Source organism: Solea senegalensis, linkage group LG20, assembly GCF_019176455.1.
Source record: "Solea senegalensis isolate Sse05_10M linkage group LG20, IFAPA_SoseM_1, whole genome shotgun sequence".
Classification (NCBI taxonomy): Eukaryota; Metazoa; Chordata; class Actinopteri; order Pleuronectiformes; family Soleidae; genus Solea; species Solea senegalensis.
In genome coordinates this window covers 4,479,989-4,505,489 of record NC_058039.1, presented here as the reverse complement: position 1 = coordinate 4,505,489, position 25,501 = coordinate 4,479,989, and the positions used below count along the sequence as shown (strand labels likewise).

The following is a 25,501-nucleotide window of genomic DNA, read 5'->3' as shown; positions in this document are numbered from 1 at the left end:
GGAGCTGAAGGCTAGAGCGAACAAGTCAATGTAACATCCATCATTAATCAGTTTCAGCCAGAAAAAACCTGGACTGGTTTGAAGTTGCTTGAGGCTTCACTGGTATCAGTAACAATAGGCTGCTTAGTATCTCAGCACAGCTGCTGTTTATACTGCTCGGAACAAAAAAACTTTCTGTACTTAATCAGCATGAGAGTGATAAGCTACGTCGTCCATGTGCAGGATGTGCCTGGAGAGGTTTGGACCGACTATAAAATGCTGTTGCAGTTCTGCAAATTAAATGATTATTTATCTACATACAGTATATATATATCGTCAGAATCAGACCCGAAGTGTTTGTCAGCTGAGGGAATAAAGTTGTGAGTCACAGCAGAGAGGGTTAATCTTACTTGGTTAAACTCCACAAGCTGAAGGAGCAGAATGGCTTGAGCTGATTGACATCACATCGATCACGGCCTGTCATTTAACCCTGTTACCATGGACGACTTGTCCCTCCTCTCTGTTTATGAGGTTAGATCAGAGCCAGACCAAGGCAAGTGGCTGCCAAATGGCAAACCTCTGTGCATTTCAGTCAAGGGTTTTGTGTTTCAATACCAAATCTTTCAAGAGAGACTCATAAATCTTAGAGGTCCTGTAATGAGTACAAAAAAGAAATGGTATGTGGTGCATTTTGTCCCAAAGTGAGCTGTGCTTTCTGAGTCGTTCCAAGGTCTAAATTGATTGCAAATAAATTTAAGGTCAAAGTATTTTCAGTTCTAGGAAACTCAAATCTAACGTGATCTGCTGTACAATCTTCAGTGGCTGTTGATACAGACTGATGAGTATCTGAGGCTAAAATACAATCTGCCATGGATTTCAAATATGTCTCGAATATTTGACTCACGGCAAACCTGATATGAAGTCCTGATGTTGAGACGGAACATGAAGCACACGCAGCTTTACATGTCCGTCTGGATTAGGGGCCGTTCACGTGAAATGCAAAGAGGTGTTTTTAACCAAGGTGCTTGTGGGTTTTGCACTCCTGTCAAGTCTGTTGTTACTAAAGCTGTGTTTCCACCAAGTGGAACAGTTCAGTATGTTTTTCTTTTGCGTTTTTATTAGAAATAGTTCTAGAATAACCGCTCCCAACAGTTCCATTTTTTGTTGCCCTTACCTTGGGGTACCAGAGCGATGGTACGATACAGTACCGGTGGAGCTAGACCCACTACAGTCAGCTGATTGTGCGACAAAAAAACCCCAGTGTTTCTTCATCGTCCTTGACGTCTTGTTGAGACAAACAGCCACAAACCAAACAGAAAAGAAACGAGCTGCTGGATGTCCTCCTTTGTTGTCCGTTTTGTTATTGTCTGTCGCGTTCAATGTCATCGTTTGTTGACGGCGCACCGGTACAACGCCATGCTACGTATCTCGCTAGCGCGGCCATCGCACCTTTACCGTTCCAAAATGTACCTTACTGTACCAAACCGGACTGTACCATGATGGAAACACGGCACGAGCAACCAAAACCTGGGAGCTGCTCAAGCGACTGAAGTTGCTGCAGCCTCACTGAAATGATAAATGCGTTAAACTCAGAGGAAGACTGCAGATTACCAGCAGTGCTTTGACCTCAGCCAGGCTCTGCTTTTCAATACGTGAGTCAAGAAAAAACGTGCTGCGTCATAGCTGTGTAACTCAGGAGCGCCTCCTGGATGATGACGGATCAAAGCGTGGACAAAAACCAGTGTGACCTACTTCTTTGAAATGAAAATGAAAAGATGTGTTGAAGGCACAAAAAAAGTTATATTTTTGGTTTGACGCAGACACACCCAAAGAAAAACAGATGCAGCGTCGCTCTCGTGTCCATTAAAAATAACATTTGTGCGTGGAAGACTCAACATGTGGACAGAAAAAGACGCTGCATGTGAATGGCCCTTTAACGTTAATTAAAAATGCACTGTTCCATGTCCTCACTCTATTATAAAATGACTTTTGAAGCGTTGAGGCCCAAGACTGTGGAACTATGGTGGAAGCAGTGCTGATGACACAATCCTGAGTGGGTGAAAACGTGAACCCTCCCCTCAGTATTTTGGGATTTGAAGAGCTTGAGTGTCCACATGACCAGAGCCACAGAGCTAGACGGGATTGAGTGAGGCACTATTGTGTGTGTTGTGTGTATGTCTGTCTGTGTATGTGTGTGTGGGAGGGAGGGAGGGAGGGAGGAGGTGCAGAAAAGAAGCAATTGAAGGAGGGGCATAAAGGGGCGAAAACGAGGAGAAAAAGAGAGTGACAGCAAACAAAAAAAGAAGCAGGGAGGGAAGGGGGTGAAGGGGTGAGGGAGTGAAAAAAGAGGAGGTAGAGCAACAGAGGAGTGAAAGAGAAATGACTTGAGGGGTTGAGGGATGGAGGGAGAGATGGATAAAGCGGGAGAAAAAAGGCAATGGGGAAGAAAAAGGAGAGCAAGAGAGAGAGAGGCAATGAAAGCAGTGGGATAGTGGAGGAGAGAGAGAGGGGAGGATGTCACCCATGGCTGCCACTCATCACTCACAGCTTAATGACACTGTTTTTTTCCCCTTTCTCCCGCTTCTTTTCCGTGGGAGAGGTGGAGGGAGTGCAACCCGCGCCCGATCAAACGGGGTCATTCAGAGTTCACCACCTCCAGGTGGGACCGTCCTCCACTGAGGAAATGTTTGTGAATGTGTGTGGTATGAGCTCGGAGGAGCGTCTGCAGCAGAGCACAGTTTACACCAGGTTCAGTTTCGCATAAAAACCCCAAGACTTATCAAGTTGTTGTAATTATAATACACAAGGTAGAATGGGTGAAATAAATCTATAAAATGTGAAAAATGTTAAGTCTGGTAGCTCTGTGAACACAGTTAGGGCTTTGTTGTTGCTGCATGTCAGTCCTTCACTTTGGTCAAGGTGCAAATACTAGCTCCAGAGTTTGTGCTCATGTGTTTACATGTGTGTACGACTGAAGCATGTGTGTTTATGTGTGTGTAAGCGTATGCTTGTTTGTAAGAAAACCGCTCTGTTGAAACCCAACTGTCTGTTGTTTCCTTCTGGGATTGGCCTGATTCCTAGTCCTGTGTTTGTGATTCAGTTTGTGTTTTTGTGTGTGCGTGCGTGTGTGCGTGTGTGCTTAGCTTCATTTGTCCTCTCACTCATTCCCGTTTCTGGGAAGCATCAAGCGTTTAAAACTCAAACGGCAGGATTTTTTCTCCCTCGCTCTCCTCCTCGCACCAAATTTGGGGAACAGCTGGGGCGGCCATGACGATGATTTGTCTCCCTCTGCCCGTCTGCCTGACAGGTTGAGACCATGCACACACTCACTCACATACACACACTCACTAATGGGCACATATACACACAATTAGATATGCACTCACAGTATCACAGACAGACACACACTCACAGAGACACAGCCGTAGACACATTCCCCCTTATAAGAGGCTGTGTTTCTCGGGGCACTGCCAAAACACTCTGATTTCCTTTAGCCTGGGCTGCCATACATCAGCTTGGGGCCTCCCAGCCCGGATGGCAGGGGCTGACAGAATGACATGTGTCATTTATCAAACGAGGGGCGCCAGGCCTCAGGAAACGAACAGACCGCCGCGTGACAAAGCCCCCAGAGAGCTCTCCTCCACTCACAATGATGGGAGTGTGTCATGGGATAGACACTGACAAATCTACAGAGATAGAACACACATGGATACACACAAAGCACGGGGAAGCACATATACACATGAGCGCAGGCATCATATGTTGTATGACTGCACTGATTTTTTTTTTAAACCCATGTTTAAAGTAGAACTGTCACTTTTTCCAAAATTCATGCTCGAATTCTATTAGAATACATTCTGGTAACAACACACACACACACACACACACGTGTATGCACTGCTGTTCTGAGGAGAAGGACACTGCATTAACTTTTATTCATTTGGACAGCCTAAACAAAGCGCTGTCGAAAACCTGGCCCTAAACTCCTTTAGAAATGAGGTTCTGCCTCATTAGGACCAGGTTTTGGTCTCCATAAGGACTACTGGTCAGTGTTTATGCCAGAAATACGTAACAAATGTAAGTACACATACATGTGCCAACATTATTTATTATTACTCCAGAAACACTTCCACGCAGCACATTTGCGAGGGGTTGGTGTTTGTCTGTGTGAATGTCTGTGTAAAAAGGCACATTTTGCTGACTTGTGTCAAGTGGCCACTGACAGTGACATCATCACATATGAATCTAAACTTTCCCTTTGAAGCCTCGAGATACGCACTTTGGCCAACACCATTTTGAGTTTGCAACCAGAAATCCACACACACATTTCAACCCTGTCAATCCATTTTCCTCTAAATGAGAACAGGTTTTTACTACTCACAGTGATTGAGACCATAGCATTCTCAAGAACATGTCAATCAAGTGAGAAGTAGGTTCATTTTCACCATAAACTTCTATTCAAACAGGGGTCTTTTTGCAACCGTCGCCACCTGGTGGCTAATATATTTTTACATCCGGGTTGTCCTCATCTGGCACTTTTTATAAACAGTCTACATTTTCACATCAAAACAACATCATAAAGTCTTATTCAGTGTGGCTCTCACTATCTTACTTCAGATAGTCTGTTGTGCATTTAGACTGTACATATAAACTTGGACAGGCTTTTTAACGTTTGAACTGTCCCTCCAAATTGGATAAAAAAAAAAAAAAGTGACAGCCCTAGTTAAAGAAAGATAAGTAAAAACACGAGGCCAAAAGGATATTTTGTGGATTTTTTAAAACGCTGGCAGAGAATCTCCAAGCACACATACCCACACATGCACCCACATATCGTATACGTTTCTTTCGCAGCCAGAGACGCTACAGCCAATGCGTTTCCTGTTGCCAGCAGCAGGCCTGTCTGTGTGCCTGTCCTTCTTAATGAACGGTCACTGGCTGCCGAATAGGAACTCTCTTAGCTGGCAGCAGCACTCTGTCCCCTTCCTTTCATAACCATGCCCACCACACAGCCACAGTATTCCTCTTTTCTCCTTCGTTATTTCTTTCGTCTCTTTGGTCGCTCTCTTTTTCCCTCTTCTTACCGCGCTCTGCCATGACCCCCCCGCTCCCCTGTTTACTTTTTCCTTAGCCCGTTCATTTGTCTTCATAAGCCTAATTTATTTTCTCTGCCAGTTGCAAGCTGACAGCCATCAGTCTCCCTCCTTCTCTCCCTCCCTCTCTCCCTCTCTCCCTCTCTCCCACACACACGGACACACACACACCTGACCTCCTGACACGTAGATAAATACACTAACATGTACTCTTTCCCTTCGTTTTTATTCGTCGACTCTGTCTTTATTACCTCACAGACTCCTCTGAGGTCAGCCTTACAGTCTCATACCCTCTGTTTTACCCCTGTCCTCCACCTCCTCCAACCCCCAAAACCCTCCCCATTAACATTACAGAAGATGGATGTGTCTTCATAGCGGAGATTGATTGCGGATATAGAGTTATGGTGCCATTTATGTGTGTGTGTGTGTTAGATGGAGGGCACTTTGGGAGGTGGCGTCGGGAGCAGAAATGTGAGGGAGGCAGGCTTTTCTCTTGTTTTCCAGAACCTTCCAGCCGTTCGTTGTCTGTCCGCAGTCTGATATTGTGCTCTGTTGAAGGATTGCTTCCTCTCTTCCTGCCTCTCTCTCTCTCTCTCTCTCTCTCTCTCTCCGACTGTGAAGCTGTTCATAGCCATTGTATGCTCACACACACACACACACACACTCGCATATACAGGCATGCATAGTTGGACACAGACACAATTAGTTTGAGTTACTACTGATACTGAGTCCACTTTGAAAGCTTAAAACATAATCTCCTGACTCTGTCCAGAGACGCTCCTTCTATCCCTAATTCTTCCTCCCTTTTTTTATTTTCTCCATTTCTCACTTTATCGCCATGTTGCTGTGCAGATACACACACACTGCAAACTGCCGCGAGTGCTTCGGCTCATGCTTTGCTTATAATTTTTTTTTTGCACTACTTTGATCCTCATCATGCAATAAGATTTTAAACTGGTGTCGAAGCCAAAGAGGAGAACTTTGTTTCATGGATTTAATCTCTGACTTGTTACTTGAGTAGTTAGAATGAAACAGAAAGTCTTGACGGTGGACAATTGTGTGAATTTCCCTGGTGTCGCATGCAGTTAAAAGCCCTGAAATGTTTGGGGATGTTGGGTTGTCCTGAGCTGCATCCTGTCCTGAGGGTTTCTGCGGCTAATTAATTTCCCTGATATGACTTTATGGTTTTCTTTGTCTGTCTGTGTGCATGTTTGTCAGGTCTCTGAGGTCCTCAGTGTTCTGTGTGTGCTGGCTTGTATTTGCTTATCTGGTGGTTGGGGTGTTCTTGAACGCCTCACTGAAAAGCAGACGGGACAAAATATCATGTTTGTCGTGTCCCGGTCTCTTAAATCAGAAAACGAGCAAAATCAATGGAATAGCTCACGTCAGGTTTAGATTTGATAAACTTTGACACTGATGAAGTTCTCATAGTTTTAACCATTTATGGACTGGCAAATATAGAAGGATCAACATCTACTTCTCTCTAATTTTATCTATTTAAACTACTTAAAAACAGCACGCACACATGACAGCATTTTCACCCTCTTTAATAAACCTCTGTTGAGTAAAAAAGTAGAATAATGGTTCTGTTGTCTGTGGAACATTCTTTATTTTGTTTTTTTGAGGCTGCCTCCCTTCGTCCGACAGTAAAGCACCAGATTCAGTGGCGTATGAATGTGTACTTGCATGTTTTCTCTCTCCTTGTGTTGCCGTTTCCCTTCTCCATGTTTTGTTTCCACAGCAGTGTTACAAAGTGGACGGCCTCTGTGAATTCAGAGGAGGGCTGACAGCATAGAGAAGGTTGATTGATGGCTTATTGTGCAACCAGACACGGCTAGACCGAACTGGTTAGGTTGTGACCCTGTTTTGGCCTCGTGCCCTCCCAATTCTCTTTTATTTTTTACATATATATATATAAAATTCTCAACTTTTTTTCCTCTCCTTCTGCGCGTGTCTCACCGTACCTCACACACGATTCCACACACACACACACACACAGAGTGCATAAATATACATGTATACGTGCAGACACACACTTCCTCTTCTTCATGCTTCTTCTCCACCACCCCTCCCCTCGTCTTGGTTGCTGCACTAAAGTCATCATCGTTGCCATCATTCATTCTTGGCTGTTTCCTTTCTTCCTTCCTCTGCCCACTGTGTTCTCTTTGTCACTACTCCTTCAGGACAGGTTTTGTCCCATGAGTCATTTCATCAGGTTTCACTTTGCAGCCGCTGCTCATTCAGGTCCATAAACACACGCTCGCTTCCCGGGAAATGCAGCAAAGAGGATTCTTAACGCACAAATCCGATGCCTCCCTCGATTTTACTTCACCTACCAATTTATGGGTGCGGAGGAATGTACCAACATGTGTCATGTTTGACAAATTCATGAGAGACTAAGTTAGCCTAAACAGCAGGCACACTAGTTTAAGCTATGGTTCAGACAGTTTTCCCCCCCTGCAATGATTTTCTGTTTCTATTCTCCACACAACCATAGTGATTTATGGTAATTATCCATCTTTGGGGTCATCCATCAACTGGTTGTTGCTAGGCGATGGGAGCAGCTGTTGTTTAGTCGTGGAAAGCTCCACTGTCAGTGGCAATGCAGGTGAATTCAAAAGACAGCATTGATGAAGAATAAAGATTGTTGGATTGTTAATTATTTTTTGTAGATATAAACGGAATTTTTTTTTTGACAATAAAATGAGTCACAAAAGTTAAAAGGTAAAATCTCCTGATGTCAATAACAGAAGATGTATTTAATGAGTATAAATCTAATTTGGAAAAAGTTTATATGTGAAATAAATCTTAAAGATGGTAAAGAAATAGGCTGTTTACCAAATGACATGTGTCTAATAAAGACTAAATTGAATCAGTGCTTGGCAATGGTTGAGTAAATCTCACTCACATCATCGTGAATTAGCATTAGTAATGCTTTATCTATAGTTAGTCCGAAAACAAACCAGATGGTTTGAGATGTATCTGCAGCAACAGATCAACGTCAGATAGTTAGGGCGTTTGGGGGCGGGGGGTGAAGAAGGTGGGGGTTGTTTGGCAGAGAAGTTGCAGCAGAAAGGCCTGGAATCCACGGTGCTGATGATCTAATGGCTGTTGTTTCATTTCAGAACAGGCAGGCGCTGACAGTTCAGGGAAAAGGTGATTTATAGACCACAGTCACTGTCATGGCGTGTTAAAACTGGTTCACGGGAGATCTGAACTAACGGATAGAAACAAAAGGATAACAAGAGAAACTTGAGAAGCGGCATCTTTCTTTTTTTCTCTCTCTTTCTTTATTTCTCTCTTTCTTTCTCTCATTCTTTCTTTCTTTCTCTCGGTTTGACCCATTTAATAAAAAGGGGCTATTAGCATAGCATGTGTTCAAGTAGCTGCAAATGAACTGGAACACATGTAAAAGCCCACAGGGACAGTGCAGAGTTCTGGAAAGTGTAATTTATCTCTCATTTTGTGCACATTTGATAAGAAACGTCGAAAGGATCGTGTTCTCTTTTGTGAAAGAATCCAGAGCGGTCGCCGTGTAAATATCAAGCAAGAAACAAAGTCAAAATTCAAATGTTGTCTGTACATGTAGCTTTCAGTCTGATGAGCAGATGTCTTGTTTTGTTTTGTTTTGCCTCACCAGAAGCTTAGAAGGTGGATTTGTATGACTCGTGATGTGTAAGAAGCCTCAGAGATAATGTGCCATATGGTGGACTAGTTTATGTCGGCGGGGTTTAATATCGACTAGTAAATGGAATAATGTACTGTATTCTGTTCTACTCTCCTTGTCTCACTCTACAAGCATTAGTGGTGTATTGAATAAAGTGTGTCTGCCTCCACTACACTAGGTGGCGATATATCTACATTTCAGCGTCTTAGTATGAGGTATTTTCCGATTGACCTATTAAATCACAGACCAAAACATTGTTAGTTGGCAGCTTGAAATTTAAAATATTATTTATTGAAGCTGGCAGAGCAAAAACTTGGTTTCCTACTCAGTTCCAAAAATGTACCAATGCAATGTTTTCTCATCAGCGTCTTCTTCTTCTTCTTCTTCTTCTGTAGTAATTTGACACCAAATGCATTATCTAGGTGTGAAATTTGAGAAATTATATTTCACTTTGCAGTTCCATGTATAGTAAAAGTCTGACTAAGACAATAATAATTTACACTATACTTATATTTAACTTAATTCTGTAATGGATTGGGTTCCTCTGACTTTTTATGCAGAACCGTGTTAGTGTTGTGTTGCCTTCAGGCTGAGAAGAGTCTGTGAGTCTTTGCCAGTTTCTCCTCAGTGTGTATTGTCCACACACAGCAGTCCAAAGAGTGTCAGGTCCTATGAAACCAGAGCACAGCCATCCCAGAGTGGAAAAAAAGAGCAAGAATGAAGACGACAGTGGAGAGCAGAGAGAGACAGAGATTGCCTGACATACTAAACATTACCATAATTGGCTTTTCTACATGATAGGACAGAGGAAATAATAATGTCATTTTATTTACAGCCCTCTCTCTGCTGAAACACGCACACACTCATGCGCACCGTACAGGTCAATGACACACACTGATCAGGCCTGTCCAAAGCCATCAGAGGTGAGTGGCAGGGAATGGAGGGACCAGTGACAAAGCGAAACGGGAGAGAGAAATAAGACTGCCACGCCAGAGCTCCCATTTTGAAGGGCTGCTAAACGGTGTGAGGGAGCTTCCGTCGCCGCCACACTCCGAATGCAGCGCTCGGCCACGCAGGGTAAATCAGCAGGGTGAAAGCTGGCGGAATTGGACATTAGCACTGCAAATGAGAGTCGGGATTGCCCTCTTCTCGCAGACAACATGAATAAATGAAGAAGGTTTAGAGGGGGAATGTGTTTGTGTATGTGTGGGAAAGAGACTGCACGATAAAAGTGTTTTAAGTTTGTTTTCCTTTTACATTTCTATCTATCTATCTAAATATCTATCTATCTGAAACGTTTTCATGCAACCATTTTTTTCTTTATTGCTGCCATTTGTAAACCTAAAACTAACAGAATTATTATTACTCCCATTTTAAAACGTTAACATATTTTTTAAATGTACAAAGAATTCATTTTCTTGGTATGAGTTTGCATGACACTGAACCACCACACACACAGCTTCCTACCTTCATGTGGACTGGATGTAATTTGGAAGCGTGTGTAAATGTGTGTGTGTGAGAGAGAGACTATGGGATGTCCAACTGTGGTGTCACCTGTATGCAGCAGGACATCCTGGACTCAGGGCACAACAATAGTGACAGGCTCGTCTCCAAACGCAGATGGCTTTGCTCCCCCACCCACCACACCACACCACACCACCCCCACCAGCCACAGTGCATCCCTGCAATCACCTGACACACTGTGACACACTGTGACACACACACACACACACACACACCTCACCTCACTTACACACACTTCATTTGGACACACATGGCATAAATGTTAGTCATTTCTCTTCCCTCTTATATCACTCTTAGTATGTTACATGCTGTTTAACTTGTTTTCCTGTCATGTTTTGCTCTCTTTCACGTTCTCTCTCTCTCACACACACACACACCTCTTGTTCACTGGCCTAAACACATCTTTTCTCCTCTCTTTTCAAAACTTCCCCCTTCTCCCTATCCTCCCTGACAGCACAAAGTGGGCTTACGTTTTTGACTGACAACCACAACAGACAACCACCCTCACCACCACCCTCACCCCGGTTTTAATCCCTTCCCTAGCCCTCCCTCCCACCCTCTCCGCTCCCTCTTTTGTTCTGAGTGACGCGGGAAAGCCGCCGTGTCAGCATCTTTTCCATCTCTGATTGCCTTATTAGCCGGCGGTGGCACCCGCAGCTTTTCTGACACAGATGGTGAAGGAGGAGACTCGAGCAGGAGGGGAGAAGGAGAAAAAAAAAAAATGGCTGACTTGTGTTTGTTGTTGTTACTTTCCCCTCCCACCTCTTCTCAGGCTTGTTTGTGTGGACACTGACACCTCGAGCCGACACTGACACACTCCTGACAATGATGCCTGTCAAAGGCAGCATACAGAGGACGGCAGGGCAAAAAAACAGACTTAAGTGTTGGTGTACATTTTGTGTGTGAATGCGTGTGTGTGTGTGTGTGTGTTTGTACTGCTGTCAAGTTTCCTCTCACTTTGTCAGCTCGGGCTGCTTTATCGAGCTTTATCACCGCATTGACTTTGAATGGGTTCAGTTTCGCATTCATTCGAGTACAGTGGGCTGATTGGGAAGACGAGGCGGGTTGAAAGAGACAGCTGCTTTGGCAAAAGGTTAAAATCTCCTAATTTACTGAATAACTCAAGTGAATGATTTCAGCGTGGCCTGTGTGTAATCAAGAGCTGACACTTACGAGCAAAACTAACACCACGTTTAATTAACAAGAGGAAGGCTGCACTTTAAGCGTGTACAGTCCCTGACACGCACCAACGTTAACGCACATTTAAAGCAGAGAGAACAAGAGAGGGAGAGACAGAGTTGCAGCTGTTGGACCTCCAGCTTTTCCAAGGCAGCAGTAAGAGGCACCTCACAAACATCAGGTATTATGTCCATTCCTATTATAGGATAGAGAGCTACATGCTGTTTGAAGCTGACAGCACATCTGCCTCCTCACTGGAGACTGATTCTGGCACCTCAGACAAGCATCTTCCTCGGGATGGATTTGGGGAGCTGCCTTTGCATATTTAACCCTCTATTTTTCTGCTTCTCTGTAATGCTTCCATCTTAATCTGCCTCTGAGACTGATATCTGCGCCATTTGTTTCACTATTTTAGGGCCGCAGTAAATTTCATTAAATCCAGATTTTGGCCGCAAAAGGATTTGTGAAATTTGTGAAACTGCGAAGAAAAAAGGAAGCAGAAATGTTTATATTGATACTATAAACCCCTCTCTTTTTCTAAAATGGCACACTTGATGCTGAGAGTACTCAGGGAGCACAGGCAGTAACAACACGGCTTGTCATGTCCGCTGGCCATTTCCTAGCATCACGCTGTGAGGACTTCTACAGCGGATGCCAAGTTGACTCCAGCCAACCATGGCTTGGCACGGCGGATGCAGCTGGCACTTTTCTCCTCTATCTCTTACTTGAAAATACACAATATGTGTGGCATGTTGACAGAATGAAGCGATTCAAAACTCAAGAACAGATCTTTAGTTTCACTTCGGCAACAACATAAACAATCAAATGCTGAAATGCCATCAGCTGTTGTAGAATTCCAGGTTGCTGGTGAGGGGAAATGTACGTTTGAATATGCTGAAATGTTTGCACAAACACACTGAATTCATCTCTTTTAATCCAGTGTTTCAGTTTAGTGTATGTTGAGAAGCAAACTTCAAAGAGACTCTTTAATAGGTCTATCGATGAGGCATCCTTCCCTTTTTACATTTTTTTTATTATTATTGTTATTTCTACTGAGACAGCAGTGTCTTCATTTCTGTTGTGAAGGAACAGATCTTACCGCATGATAAATAAGTATCATCATGTCTCAGGATTTGATTGCTGCGTAATTTGAAATTGTGCTTGTTTTTACTTTTTAAACAAAGCGGAGAGATTTCTGTAGCTCATCTCTGCTCTCTGCCCTTGCTGAGCTGTAGTATTCAATAGCTTCATTAGGCAGTGCAGTGGAGAGCACGATCTGTCATTGTCAAGATATGGATGTTTGCCACTTTATTATTGCAAATCTGTGTCCTCTTCTGGGACTATTGACAAAAAAACTCTTTACAATTATTACACATACCACCTACACATAGAATGTGGAAAAATGTCTAATTTGTGTAAAATATGGATATATTTTTGCACAAAGACGTCTAATGTCGCATTTCTGTTTGTTTTGTTTTCACAGCTTATGGACCCGAGGATGAATTCACATTGGACAAAATTGATGAAGAGGAACATCTGCTGGATGACGGCCTCTCTCTGGATGGTCAAGATGCAGATTATCTGTTCAATGAGGATGAGGATGGAAGAGATCATTACAGCTGCCAGAACTCTCCATTCAGCAATGGCACAAACCCAGACGCTGGGTATGCCTCCCCACTCAGCACAACCAGTGACCAACTGGTGGACCTTAAAACCTCTTCCTCCTTCAGTGATGGTCAGGACAAGGTAGTGGAGAAAGTAGAGGAGAGCACAGAGTCCATCAATGGCCTCTCGCTGCAGGACAGTCTGGCAAAAATGAAAGCCGTCTATGCAAACCTGATCTCAGATGCCTCCTGGTCCAGCATTGCTCTGGATATGCTTAAAACTAAGCAAGGGAATCTTGCAGCTAGCAACGGCAATGGGGGCAGTCACAAAGGGAGCAATGGGTTCCTGAATAGTCCGAGCACAGGGGATGTCCATGTGAAAAGCAGATGTAGCAGTAGCAATGCCTCAGCCACTACTAATACCACCAGCAGTACCACCACAAGGACGGTGACAAGCAGCAGCAATAGTGGCACTATTGTAAGTTCTGGCAGCACAGGGGGGTTAGCATATGATTGGCACCAGGCAGCATTGGCCAAAACCCTCCAGCATACCCCATACCAACTCCTTCCTGAGCCTAGCCTTTTCAGCACCGTGCAGCTTTACAGACAAAACAATAAACTCTATGGCCCCGTGTTTACCGGTGCCAGCAAGTTCAGGTGCAAGGACTGCAGTGCAGCCTATGACACTTTGGTCGGCCTGACAGTACATATGAATGAAACAGGCCATTACCGTGATGACAACAAGGATACCGAGAATGATAGAAGCAAGACGTGGTCCAAGCCACGCAAGCGGTCCCTGTTAGAGATGGAAGGCAAAGAAGATGCCCAGAAAGTCCTTAAATGCATGTACTGTGGCCACTCTTTTGAATCCTTGCAAGACCTTAGTGTCCACATGATCAAAACAAAACACTATCAGAAAGTGCCTCTAAAAGAACCAATGCCAGCCCTCACCTCAAAGCTGGTTCCCCCAACCAAAAAAAGAGCATTTCAAGACTTAATGTCCCCAAGTTCGCCAGAGTCTGTGTCATCTGGCATACTCCTGGGAGATTCCTCCAAAGACCAAAAAATGGCCAATCCCTATGTCACTCCTAACAATCGATATGGTTACCAAAATGGCGCCAGCTACACTTGGCAGTTTGAGGCACGTAAGGCACAAATTCTTAAATGCATGGAATGTGGCAGTTCACACGATACCTTGCAACAACTGACTGCCCACATGATGGTCACCGGACATTTTCTCAAAGTCACAAACTCAGCTTCTAAAAAGGGTAAGCAGTTGGTATTTGATCCCATCACTGAGGAGAAAATCCAGTCAATTCCTCTGCCACCAAGTACCACACGACTCCCAGCTCCAAATGGGAAGTCGCAGACTGATTCGCCAATGCACCCCTGTAGCCCAGAGGAGAGGAATGAAGAAAGGAGAGATGGAGAGATGGTTGAAGAGAAAGTGGAACATAGGGAACCAGAGAAAAAAATCAAAGAGGAGAAAGAAGATCCCTCTGAAAAGCCTGAAAAACCAGGAAAGGCTAGATCTTACCAATATCTGACTGAAGAAGACTTGGAAGAGACGCCTAAAGGTGGCCTGGACATTCTTAAGTCTTTAGAGAACACAGTTTCAAGTGCAATCAGCAAGGCCCAAACAGGTACACCCACCTGGGGCGGATACACGAGCATTCATGCTGCCTATCAGCTCCATGGATCTTTGAAGTCGAGCTTGTCCTCCTGTGCACAGGTCCAGCCTTTGTTCAGCAGCAACAATTTGAAGGCACTGTCCTCTGAGTTAGGTACCCTGATCCATTCACCAGGGAGCCCCTCACCACCTCCATGTCACAGAAGCAACGTATTGGCCATGGAGGAATTAGTAGAAAAGGTGACGGGGAAAAGTTCAGTGAAGACTGAAAAAGAGGAAAAACCTGTAGAAAACAAGTGCAGGCCCACAAAGTCACCATTGCCAAATCCTAAGGATAAACTTCCTTCACACAGTACAGAGAATCTCTCAAAGGTTATGAAAGAGTCCGCAGCAGAGGGCCATACAGAATCGAAAGGCAAAGACGGAGAGCGGATAGAAAGCAAACTAGAGAGACGCATTAAGAGTGAAGTAGATTCCCCAAAAAGGCTTGTTAGTAATGGCTGCAATAACCTGAGCATCATCACTGATCACTCACCTGAACAACCACTTGTGAACCCTCTCAGTGCTTTGCAGTCGATCATGAACAACCATTTGGGGAAAGCTTCCAAAGTGTCCACACCATTCATAGACCCCTTTGCTGTGCTTCATAAGATCAACAGCAACTCTCCTCAAAGCAAGTCAGCAGAACCTGAGCATCAGTACCACCACAACAACAACAACAACAACAACGATGATGATGACGATCAGCCCATGGACTTGACTAAATCCAAAAACATTAATGGCAGCACAGCAAAGGGTACTTTTACGACACCAAACACCAACAATAGCAGCATTAACAACAGCAAACCGACCTTCCGAGCGTTCTCTCAGTCGTCTTCTCCACCTCTGCGGGAGAATGCTCTGATGGATATTTCAGACATGGTGAAAAATCTGACTGGTCGTTTGACGCCAAAGTCTACCACCCCGTCCTCCGTCTCTGAGAAATCAGACATCGACAGCTGTAGTTTTGAGGACGGCATGGAGGAGCTGTCTCCCATCCAAAGACGAAAGGGTAGACAGTCAAACTGGAATCCTCAACATCTCCTGATTCTTCAGGCCCAGTTTGCCTCCAGTCTTCGGGAGACTCCTGAGGGGAAGTTTGTAATTACTGACTTGGGGCCCCAGGAACGGGTCCACATCTGTAAATTCACTGGTCTCTCCATGACTACTATCTCTCATTGGCTGGCCAATGTAAAATATCAATTGAAACGGACAGGAGGAACAAAGTTCCTCAAAAATATTGACTCTGGCCAGCCTTTGTTTTTGTGCAGTGACTGTGCATCCCAGTTCAGAACTCCCAACGCCTACATTCATCATTTGGAGTCCCATCTTGGGTTTACCCTGAAGGACCTTGCCAAGCTTTCCATAGACTTATTAGAGCAGCAAGGGGTTGGCAGAATAGATGACAAGTCTTTCGGTTCTTCTGGACTCTTAGAAGAAGATGCCGGCTCAATTTACCAGTGCAAACTGTGTAATCGGACATTTCTAAGCAAACATGCAATCAAATTGCACCTTTGCAAAACACACGGAAAGTCACCGGAGGACCATCTCATCTTTGTAAAGGAGCTGGAAAAGTTTGACAAACAATAAAGTCAGATTTAGCCTGGCAGCATGACGGACTATCATTGCACTATAGCTCTACGCCACAATCTGTCATAACAGATAGTGCCACAGCTGCATTGACCACTGATGGGACACGCGTTATGGCGACAACACGGTAGCTTTAAAGATCCAGTGTAAAGAATTAGTGACGTCGAATTGTGAGACTGCAGATCATAACAAACGCAAGACTCCGCCACTCACCCGTCTTTTTCCAAAGCATGTCAGGGAGCTACGGTGGCCTTCACATACCAGAAAGGATATTCTTCTTTTGTGTCCACTTCAAAAATGCAAAACTGGTTGGATAAGATGGCGGCCTCTGTAAACCAAGGCCCTTGCCTAAAGTACATACTGTATACAAGGCTACAAAAACCAAACACTTTTTATTTTAAAGCGGTTATGCACTAATATAAACACATTCAATTTCTGCCAGTAAACCCTCCTAAATGTTACACACTGGACCTTTAATACCAATTATTAATGTAATAATTACATAAATGACATGTAACTAATTACATAAAATTTAATGAATTAAAAAGCTGAATAATAATAATGATGTTTAATTTTTTGGTAATATTAACGTACCAAATTGGTGCAGCAACCATGGCACTATGTAGTCACTGACTGATTGTTGCTTTTGTAATGCACTGCATCTTTTCTGAGCCTTTGGGGGAAAAGTACATCTGTTGTTTTAAAAAAAAAACAAAAAAAAAACTGGACCATGCTCTTCTTTTGATCACTGTTTCTGAATGATTTCTAAGATGAATATATTTCAACACAACCTGCATATTATTTATGGAACAGTTTGTGCATGTTTTTATGTAATGAAGTGAGCATATTATGTCTAGTAATACTTTTTCTTTTCGTTTCTTTTTTTTTTTTAAACCACGATGACTAAGCTAATACCCCTGGTTATCAAACACAGCAACTGTATGAAGGTACGTGACGCGTCACGCGAAAGATGACATCAAGTCAGGGATGTTTTTATTGAAGAAGTATGGATACAAATCACAGCACTTCACCGTTTTGAGTTTTAAAAACCCTCCATCGACGTGGCAGTTTGGGGGCTAACTATGATATCGCTTCATATTTGCCATTGAGTCACAGAATGTCTCACAGATGATCTTTGTTTCTCTTCCTGGTTGTTTCAACATGTACAGTATTTGCATTAGTAGGCTCCCGGTTTTATTATTGTGAAGCTATTGTATTGTATAAATGAAGTTTAAAACTTACTGTATGAATAATCAGCAAGTATGTATACATGTACGTCGGCATATCTTGCTCTTTACAGTTCAACATTATTTGTACTGTGTGCATTTTTCTAATGTTATTTTCTAGAACAAGTATCGGGGAGTGGGAGGGGCTAAAGCTACAGAGTATTGTCGGACCGTTATGCTCTTTTTCATTGAAAAGTAGGTCCTTCGATGTGATTTACACAAAATGAAAATACACAAAAAAAACTTTACTTGCATCTGCTCTGATGCATGGTACTGTACATAACATTGAAAAAAAAATCATGCAATGATAGATTTCCAGATTTTTGTCATCGATCCCAGTTATTCAGAATGACATTCTTTTTGTTTCCTCAGTTGTAAAATAAACTCCATGTCCTGGATTAAACTGTGGCGTTGACTGATTGATTGTGAGAGAATTGGAATGTTCTGTCGTCTTTGTTTTTAACGGTTTCTTTTGAGGGTTTTACGAACTTGTTCTGCCACCTGTGCCGTCTATTTTAAGACACACGCTATGATATTCAAAGAAAATCATACGTTTACTAATGCGAGTTGTTAAATGTCGAGGCTTCACATCAAAATAATTCAGTTCACACTGAGGTTACATTCAGGTGACACTACTTTATTTATCATAAATACTCCATGTGGTGCACTAGTGTATCTTAGATTTGTCAGACATTGGACAAGGCTCTGACGTTACTACACCAGCTGAAGTCCAGACAGAGTCCAGAGTCTAAGTATTCAATATAAGTGTCTGCTCTGACTTCTGAATTTTTGTACAACACTTTTTTTTGCAAGGCAGAAGATAATTAATTAATCAAGTATTTTCCATTTAACTTAACATGTTCTATTCAGATGTCTCATTTATGTTTAATGTTTTCATCATTTTTTAAAAAGCGCTACGTAATACACCTCTGCATTTAAGCTTTGACATATTTACGTCCACACCAACATTAAAATATTCATATCTTTGTGATTGTCGTCTGGCGGTGCCAACACAAGACGATCCAGACTAATGGAATAACCTACCGAGCACTACCAGAACATCAAGAGCTTCTCAAAGATAATCAAGAAGCTCTTGAGGAGCCAGCTCTTCCAAGAGCATCTTCTGTCCTCACACTTACCTTTTACCCCCTCCTCCTGCACTTGGATCCACTTCTGCACTCTCACCCTCTGTCAGTCCACTGTTCCTTTCTAGTGAAGTTCTTTCCAAGACTTCTTCTATGTAGCTTATTCCTCTTTTGTAAATCGCTTTGGTTAAAAGCGTCTGCTAAATGCTTAAATGTAAATGTCTTTCTTGGTAGCTATGGAAGGTCAGCAGAACAGTGTCTGTCGTAGCCTAAACGATGCTAATGTTGCTTCAAAGTGAAAGTTATATGATGGGAGTGAGAGTGAGAGTTAGTCCTCTTTGTGCTTTGTAATGTCTGTTGTTACACACCCGTCCTCCACGTAAACGTTAACCCTTTAAAACCTGGAGCGCATCGCAGACGAGATCTTTGTATAGTACAAAAAATGTACTATACTGTTCAAATTTAACACACAAAATCTGTTCTTCATTTTAAATTGTTAAAACCCTATTTTAACATGCAGTAAATTGTAAATAACTGCCAGATATCGGAAGTTATTCTGGAAAAATGGGCAAATGCACTTAGTTACAGGACATTTTCTGGTCTTTTTATGGTTAAAATAAGCAAAAGCAGACATCATTCTTCACTCCTGACGCCTCATGTTTGTAGGTTTATTTCATGCTAAATCTTCTTCGAGCTCAGTCTAAACCAAAGTGCGTGTCCAAAATCATAGTCTGCCATTTTCCCACCAGAAAATAAGGCGGCTGCACCACAGGCGCGGTTCAAACAGCTGATACTCGCTCATTTATTAACGGCTTTGTTTTGGGTGCAAGATGCAATAAGTGCCATCTCGTATCGCGTCCAAAAAACAAGCTGTGTTTACACCAGATTGCTCATATAAAGGTGGATCCAGCCTGTGCCCGTGCTCGTGCGTGAAGCGTGCCTGCAGACCATCTGTGTGTGGAACACACTGAGTTTGTGTACCATGTGCAGCAGCCTCTGAAGACAGTTGGATTCTTATCATGATAACGTGCCCTTAAAACAGCAGTGAAACGCTGCAGGTTTTTTACTAATCGGTCTCTATATCCTACAAATTAGCACCGACAGTGCACCTCATCACAAGAACATGAGTGCTTAAATAGATGAATACTGTGGAGTGCATTTGCTTTTTAAACAAGAAACGGGGCAGGGAAAACTGTTTGCTATTACTGCTTTGGTATTAAATTTTAAAGACATTTACTGTAGATAACAAGGCAAAAATAGCCCAAATTACATATCTACATGTACATCACTCACCACGTTTGCTCAAGCCCATTTCGCATTACTATAATTACACGACGGTTTGTGCTATCGGAAAAAATCCAACGGTTTCCGAAAGCTGAGAAGTTGCACGTCAAACAACATGTGGTTATTACGGTAATTTCACTCACGGTGTTGCAGGAAGCCAGCGAATCTCAGGAGAGAGTTGGAAAAATGCCTGTACATAGAGAGACCAAAAAACATTGAGAGGCTCAAAAAAGGCTATTTTAAATATGTTTTGTACTGTTGAAACTTCAACTTTAACATGCAAAATGTATTTTAACATGTAGTAAATTGTAAAGAACTACCAGATATTGTAAGTTATTCTGGAAAAATGGGCAAAAGCACTTAGTGTCAGGACATTTTCTGGTCCTTTTATGGCTAAAATAAGCAGACATGTTGAGGGTTAGTTGGCAAAGGGTTAAAAATCAAAATATGACAAACTTTGCATCAAAAGCTACAGAAGATACAACTGTATTTTGACAAGTAAACTCATACATTGAGAGTTTTCTGCTCTTAAACTGTACAGATGTGTTATTTTACACTTAAGTCTGTCCAACTTTTGTTTAATTTCCCCTAAATAAACACAGATGTTCACGTTTTCTAATGCAAACTAGTGATTTCTTTTTGCACATTTCTTTGAATACACCGTGCTGAATACACATTGTTGTGCAGAGCACATGACGAGCAGCCCGTCAAGTGCATGTGCCGGAGAAATTTCGTAATCCTTTAAAGAGAAAAATGCTCCTAAAGTAAAACATTGTCATGAAAGAAAATTTTGAATTTGACGTTATGGTTTTAAAACAGAGCTAAGCTTTCGAGTTGAGGCGGTGAGACACCTGATAAAAGAGGCCATGGCATGTCTCCACTGAAGGTGTTTAAGTCGACATGCGCCCGCCCCGCGCAGCTCTTGAACACTAGCCCGAGGCATTTCCCCCAAGAAACAATAGCGTTCCAGTGCCTCTCGGCGTGCTTCATGCAGCAGGGAACATATAAAAGTCCTTGTGGGAAGTGGAGAGAGATGACTTTAAATACAGTAGATGTTGCATAAAAGCAAATTTTTGACGCATTGAAACTTTTCTAATATGTAATTACACGGTGTAGTTTAAGTGATGTGTTGTACGAATAAAGTTTTTTATTGTAGACAAGAAATGTCAGCTTATAAGACTCACTTTACATTTTTTTGGTACATAATATTTAATAAATCTCGAGAGGGAGGCTGTAGAACAAGAATTTTGCAATCAATTAAATCTGGTGAAGCAATCCAGCCCTGAAATGTCTTTATTTTGTTTTCATTTGTGGATTTTATACTCAAATATTCCCACACTACACTCTACAATACTGCAGTACGTGTGTATAAACGCATGTAACGCTTACGTCGTACAGTTCGGAAACATGTTTTCTTAGATTATTACTCGACAACACACAGCAAACCGTCTTTGACTTGTCACAACAGACACAAAGGTCCTTACATATGACTCTGTCAGGCAGGCAAACGCTTTGTTTGTTCTCTCGTGACTCGCGTTTGCTTTATAGCAAACACAAAATAAATTGGCTCCATGTCATCGCCATTACCAGGCGAGCAGAGGCTCACGAGACAGCAGCACGAATCAGATGCTAAACAAAAGGGTGTTTATGACAAGCGGCGTCGTGACGCAGCCGTGTTATCCATTTATAATAATCAAAATGGAAAAGCCTCCAGTCGCCGTCTGAGCTGAGGAGCAAACATCTGTACGTCCATGAAGTAGCAAGTGTCAGCAACATGCACATGACGGCGCAGGCGGTGTTCGAATCCCTGTGACATGCATATCATGTGTACTCATGCCGACAGCAGGGACTCGCTGAATTAACCTCGTCCTCTGTTGTCACCCCTCACTGCTTCCTGAGCAACCTTCTGTTGATCACAGCTCAAAAAAAAACAAGAAAACGCCTCGCTATAGAAAACACATATGTGCACACACACACACACACACACAGCTTTGTTGCTTCACTGTCCGTCATAAAGAAACCATGTTCTTTTCATTTTTGCTTCATTTTGGAGCTCTAAGCGAGAGCATGTGTGGAAAACAGGGGTGAGACACTGTTATGAGAGCCAATCCCATAATAATTCAACAAGAACAATACTGATATGTGCTGTTTTTTATTAGGTTTAACTATATTTAAAGAAAATAAAGGCCATATTTCGAGGTCATGTTAGTTCTTCTTCTCAAAAATGTTTATGATCCAAACAGTGGAACTGTTAAAGGTGCAGTCACTGACATCCAGTGATGGAAGTGACAGACAGAGGACTCACTCCAACATTACTGGTGGTCTTCACGTAGCAGAAAACATGTCACAGCTTCTGCTTCAAAACACTCTGGCTGGTCTGTCCTTTTGTCCTGCTGTTAAAACGTGATAAAGATTCAAGCCCCTGCCTGAAGTACAGTAAAAACTAAATGTGTTCTTATTTTAAATTATATTACAAACATAGTTATTGGTACTATAGTCAAGATCTGACAATAAACCCTTTTAAATGTTGCACACCTTTTTACCTCTGCTTGACTGAAGATCTTAAACCTCAAAATCACTTCATATATTTTAACTCTTGAACACCTTGGCCTCAAAATGGACTTTTAGACTTATTTTAACCATAAAAGCATCAGAAAATGTCCTGTGACTAAGTGCTTTTGCCCATTTTTCCAGAATAACTTTCAATATCTTATATTTACAATTTACTGCATGTTAAAATAGTGTATTAAAAAGTTTTATTTACATAAAAACACTACAGTTGTAAGACGCTGATTCTCCGGCTTCCTGCAACGGCGCGACTGAAATTACCGTAATAACCACATGTTGACTTTGAGGGTTAAAACAACGTTTCCAGTACATTACCTTTATTTAATTATATGTAACAAAGTCATTAGCTGCAAAAGTTGCTCCATGGATATGTGGAATTGAGAGTTTGTCACCTTTATGCAGATGATGTCTTCATTTAGCGGAGAGTCGTCCTGTTGACAGACTTTTTGTCTTGATTAGTAGTCTAGTAGTTGCTTCCCTCAGAATATAATGTCCCACCTATTATTGATATAAAGGAAAACTTCATCCCAGATGACGTCTCTGCCTCGATGGCACCTGAAGTCGCATCCATCAGAAGTGAAACCGCCGAGTTTTCTCACGAAACAAATAAATAAACCTTTGGTGGCAGACTCATTCATTTCTGCTGCAGCCGCTCTGACAGCAAAAACAATATAGCACCTTAATTTTTTTCCTCTTCTTTGCCTTTTTTTTTTGGTGAAAACAACTTGTGTGGTGACGTCTGAAGACGAGCTGAAGGTTTAAAATCACCCGAGACGTCTCATCACGGACAGAGGGCTCAATCCGATCTGCTCGTTGACACGTTTGTCCCCGCTGAGATCTGCAGGCAGTCAAAGGCGTCATGTAAAGTGTTGTGTTCTTGTCAGGGATGAGCCTTGTTTTTTGGAAGATACAGACGACATAATTCATCAGGCCGAGGGAGAGGGCTCTTGAAGAATGGAGAAGTGACAAAGTCGATTCTTTTGAGAATAATGACGGCTGCCAGCCCGCGGAATGGATGGAGTGTCTTTCAGGATCTATCAAAGCCTGCGTCTGTGGCAGTGAAGCCCACAGGTGTGATGTGCCTCACTGTCATCACTGTCTCTTCAAGACTGAGATGTTTATATGTGAAGATTGCAGCCTGAGCATTTGAAAGAGGTCTCATGTCCTGTATTTTAGCAGGACCTGAGAAGTGGTTTGATCCTTCTCCTCTTTGGGCTACAAACAAGAGCTAGAATGTTTTTATTTAACATTCCTTTTGCAAATCAGAGTCAATTAGAAGTGTGTGTAAAGTAGGGCAGCAGAGTGTGTGTGTCTGTGTGTTTAATAACAGACTCTGTGTGTTCCTATTGGAGTTTGGATGTGTGCTTTTTAGGACCTAAGAAAAGGTAAATAGGTTACACCAGTGCTGCTGTGGTTCCTCTCGCAAATTCCTCATTATTTTGAACTATTCCTGGTTTTGGTTGCCAGGTTTGAATGTCAAATGTCGTATTCATTTCATCTTCAGCTGTGCGAGGAGCCACTGTCATGTGGTCGGGTTTAGACCCTTGGACAGTGTGACGAGTCTCATTCACATTCTGTCCAAACCTGACATCATTTGCATGAGAATAAGCCCAAACTCTGCAAACGTGACACATCCCAGACAAGGGATCACAACTTGGCTGTCATATTAGGCCGGTAAATTCAGGTGACACGGATCCTGTGTCCTCATCTGGGCCAACCTGACAGTGGTTCATGTTCCCTGCTGTCTTTTTCTGAGGGGCTTTGTGAGGGGGGGGTTTGCTTTTAATCAGCCTGACGAACCCTGCCTGTGCACACACACACACACACACACACACGTGTGAGAGTGGGCATATGCTGAGGGGCAGTGGGCTGGCCGTTGTGCCATCATTAGTCCAAGCCTACACGGCGAGCTTCTGACACATGTCGAAGGAGCTTCATTCGACCTACAGAAGGCGCATCCGCATTATGCAAAGGTAGCAGTGTCTTTATGTGCAGCACTACTGTCAGAGGCTTGAAGGAAGAACTGAGGAGGGAAGTGCAGGGGCCTGGGGGGGAGAAAGAGAACGAGGGAGGGAGGGAGGGAACAAACGCGGAGACAGAGACGAGCTTCAAATCAATGAGAGAAGTGGAGGAATCTGTTTTGTGCTGGAAAGTTGCATTTTTCTGTATAAATGACAAAAAAATAAATAATGTAATCAGTTCAATTAAATGAATAGATTATATTTTTTCATATGTCATATCAGAGTTATCGTAAGAAAATGTTAATGAAGCGCAGCGGCACCTTTGACATTGCCTCAAATGTTGTGTTGCTGTTTTTTTAAACGCACCTTTTCCTCGACTCCATATCGCTGAAAGGCTTTGTGTCGGTGAAGTGACATTTTTATCAAAGCTGTGGTGTTTTGTTTTGTGTGTGTGTGTGTGTGTGTGTGTGTGTGTGTGTGTGTGTGTGTGTTTTTCCTCACCTTGTGCCCTCTGGCATTCTGATGACTCACTCCGGATTGGACTGTGTTCAAGTTAGAGGCACAGTGGGACAAGTGTCAGTAATGATCAAGTGCAGCAATTGTGCTCTGTTGGTGTCACCTGCCTGCCTCCACCACTGTGTTGTGTTTATGTGCTGTTGTGTCGCTCTCGTCTCTAAGAGCAGCAGAATGTGCGTTTCCCGTGAACCCGCGGTGAAAGAAATCCTATTTAAATGCCTCCAGACAGTTTGTGCACACTCTTGTCAGTCACGTTTAATATAAACCTCTTTTATTTTAATTGTAGCTACTGTATGTAAGTACTGTACTTTGCTACATTTAAAATCATCACTTAAAAAGAGTTTGACCTGAATAAAATAAATAAATAAAAATAAAACAAAGATTCATGCACCAGAAACTCTGTCAGTGAAGGACAGACAGGTGAACGATGAGGACAGACAGGTTAATGACGAGGACAGGTGAATAATGAGGACAGAAAGGTGAATGTTGAGGAAAGGTGAATGATGAGGACAGGTGACTAATGACGAGGACAGGTGAATGTTGAATGTTGAGGACAGAC

At 42.7% G+C, this 25,501-nt stretch overlaps 1 protein-coding gene across 2 annotated transcripts in view; it reads left to right on the top strand.

Annotated features, from left to right (window-relative positions):
- LOC122786489 (teashirt homolog 1-like) overlaps nt 1–16,671 on the top strand; it is a 29,448-nt gene extending 12,777 nt beyond the window's left edge. Inside the window, exons 3-4 of one of the 2 annotated variants that reach the window (XM_044052839.1) lie at nt 2,579–2,638; nt 12,923–16,671. In XM_044052839.1, coding sequence (XP_043908774.1) covers nt 2,579–2,638; nt 12,923–16,302 — 3,440 coding nt within the window. In that variant the 3' untranslated portion in view covers nt 16,303–16,671. The remainder of the gene's footprint in view (nt 1–2,578; nt 2,639–12,922) is intronic. The other variant, XM_044052840.1, reaches the window with a different exon arrangement.
- The last annotated feature ends 8,830 nt before the right edge of the window (nt 16,672–25,501 follow it).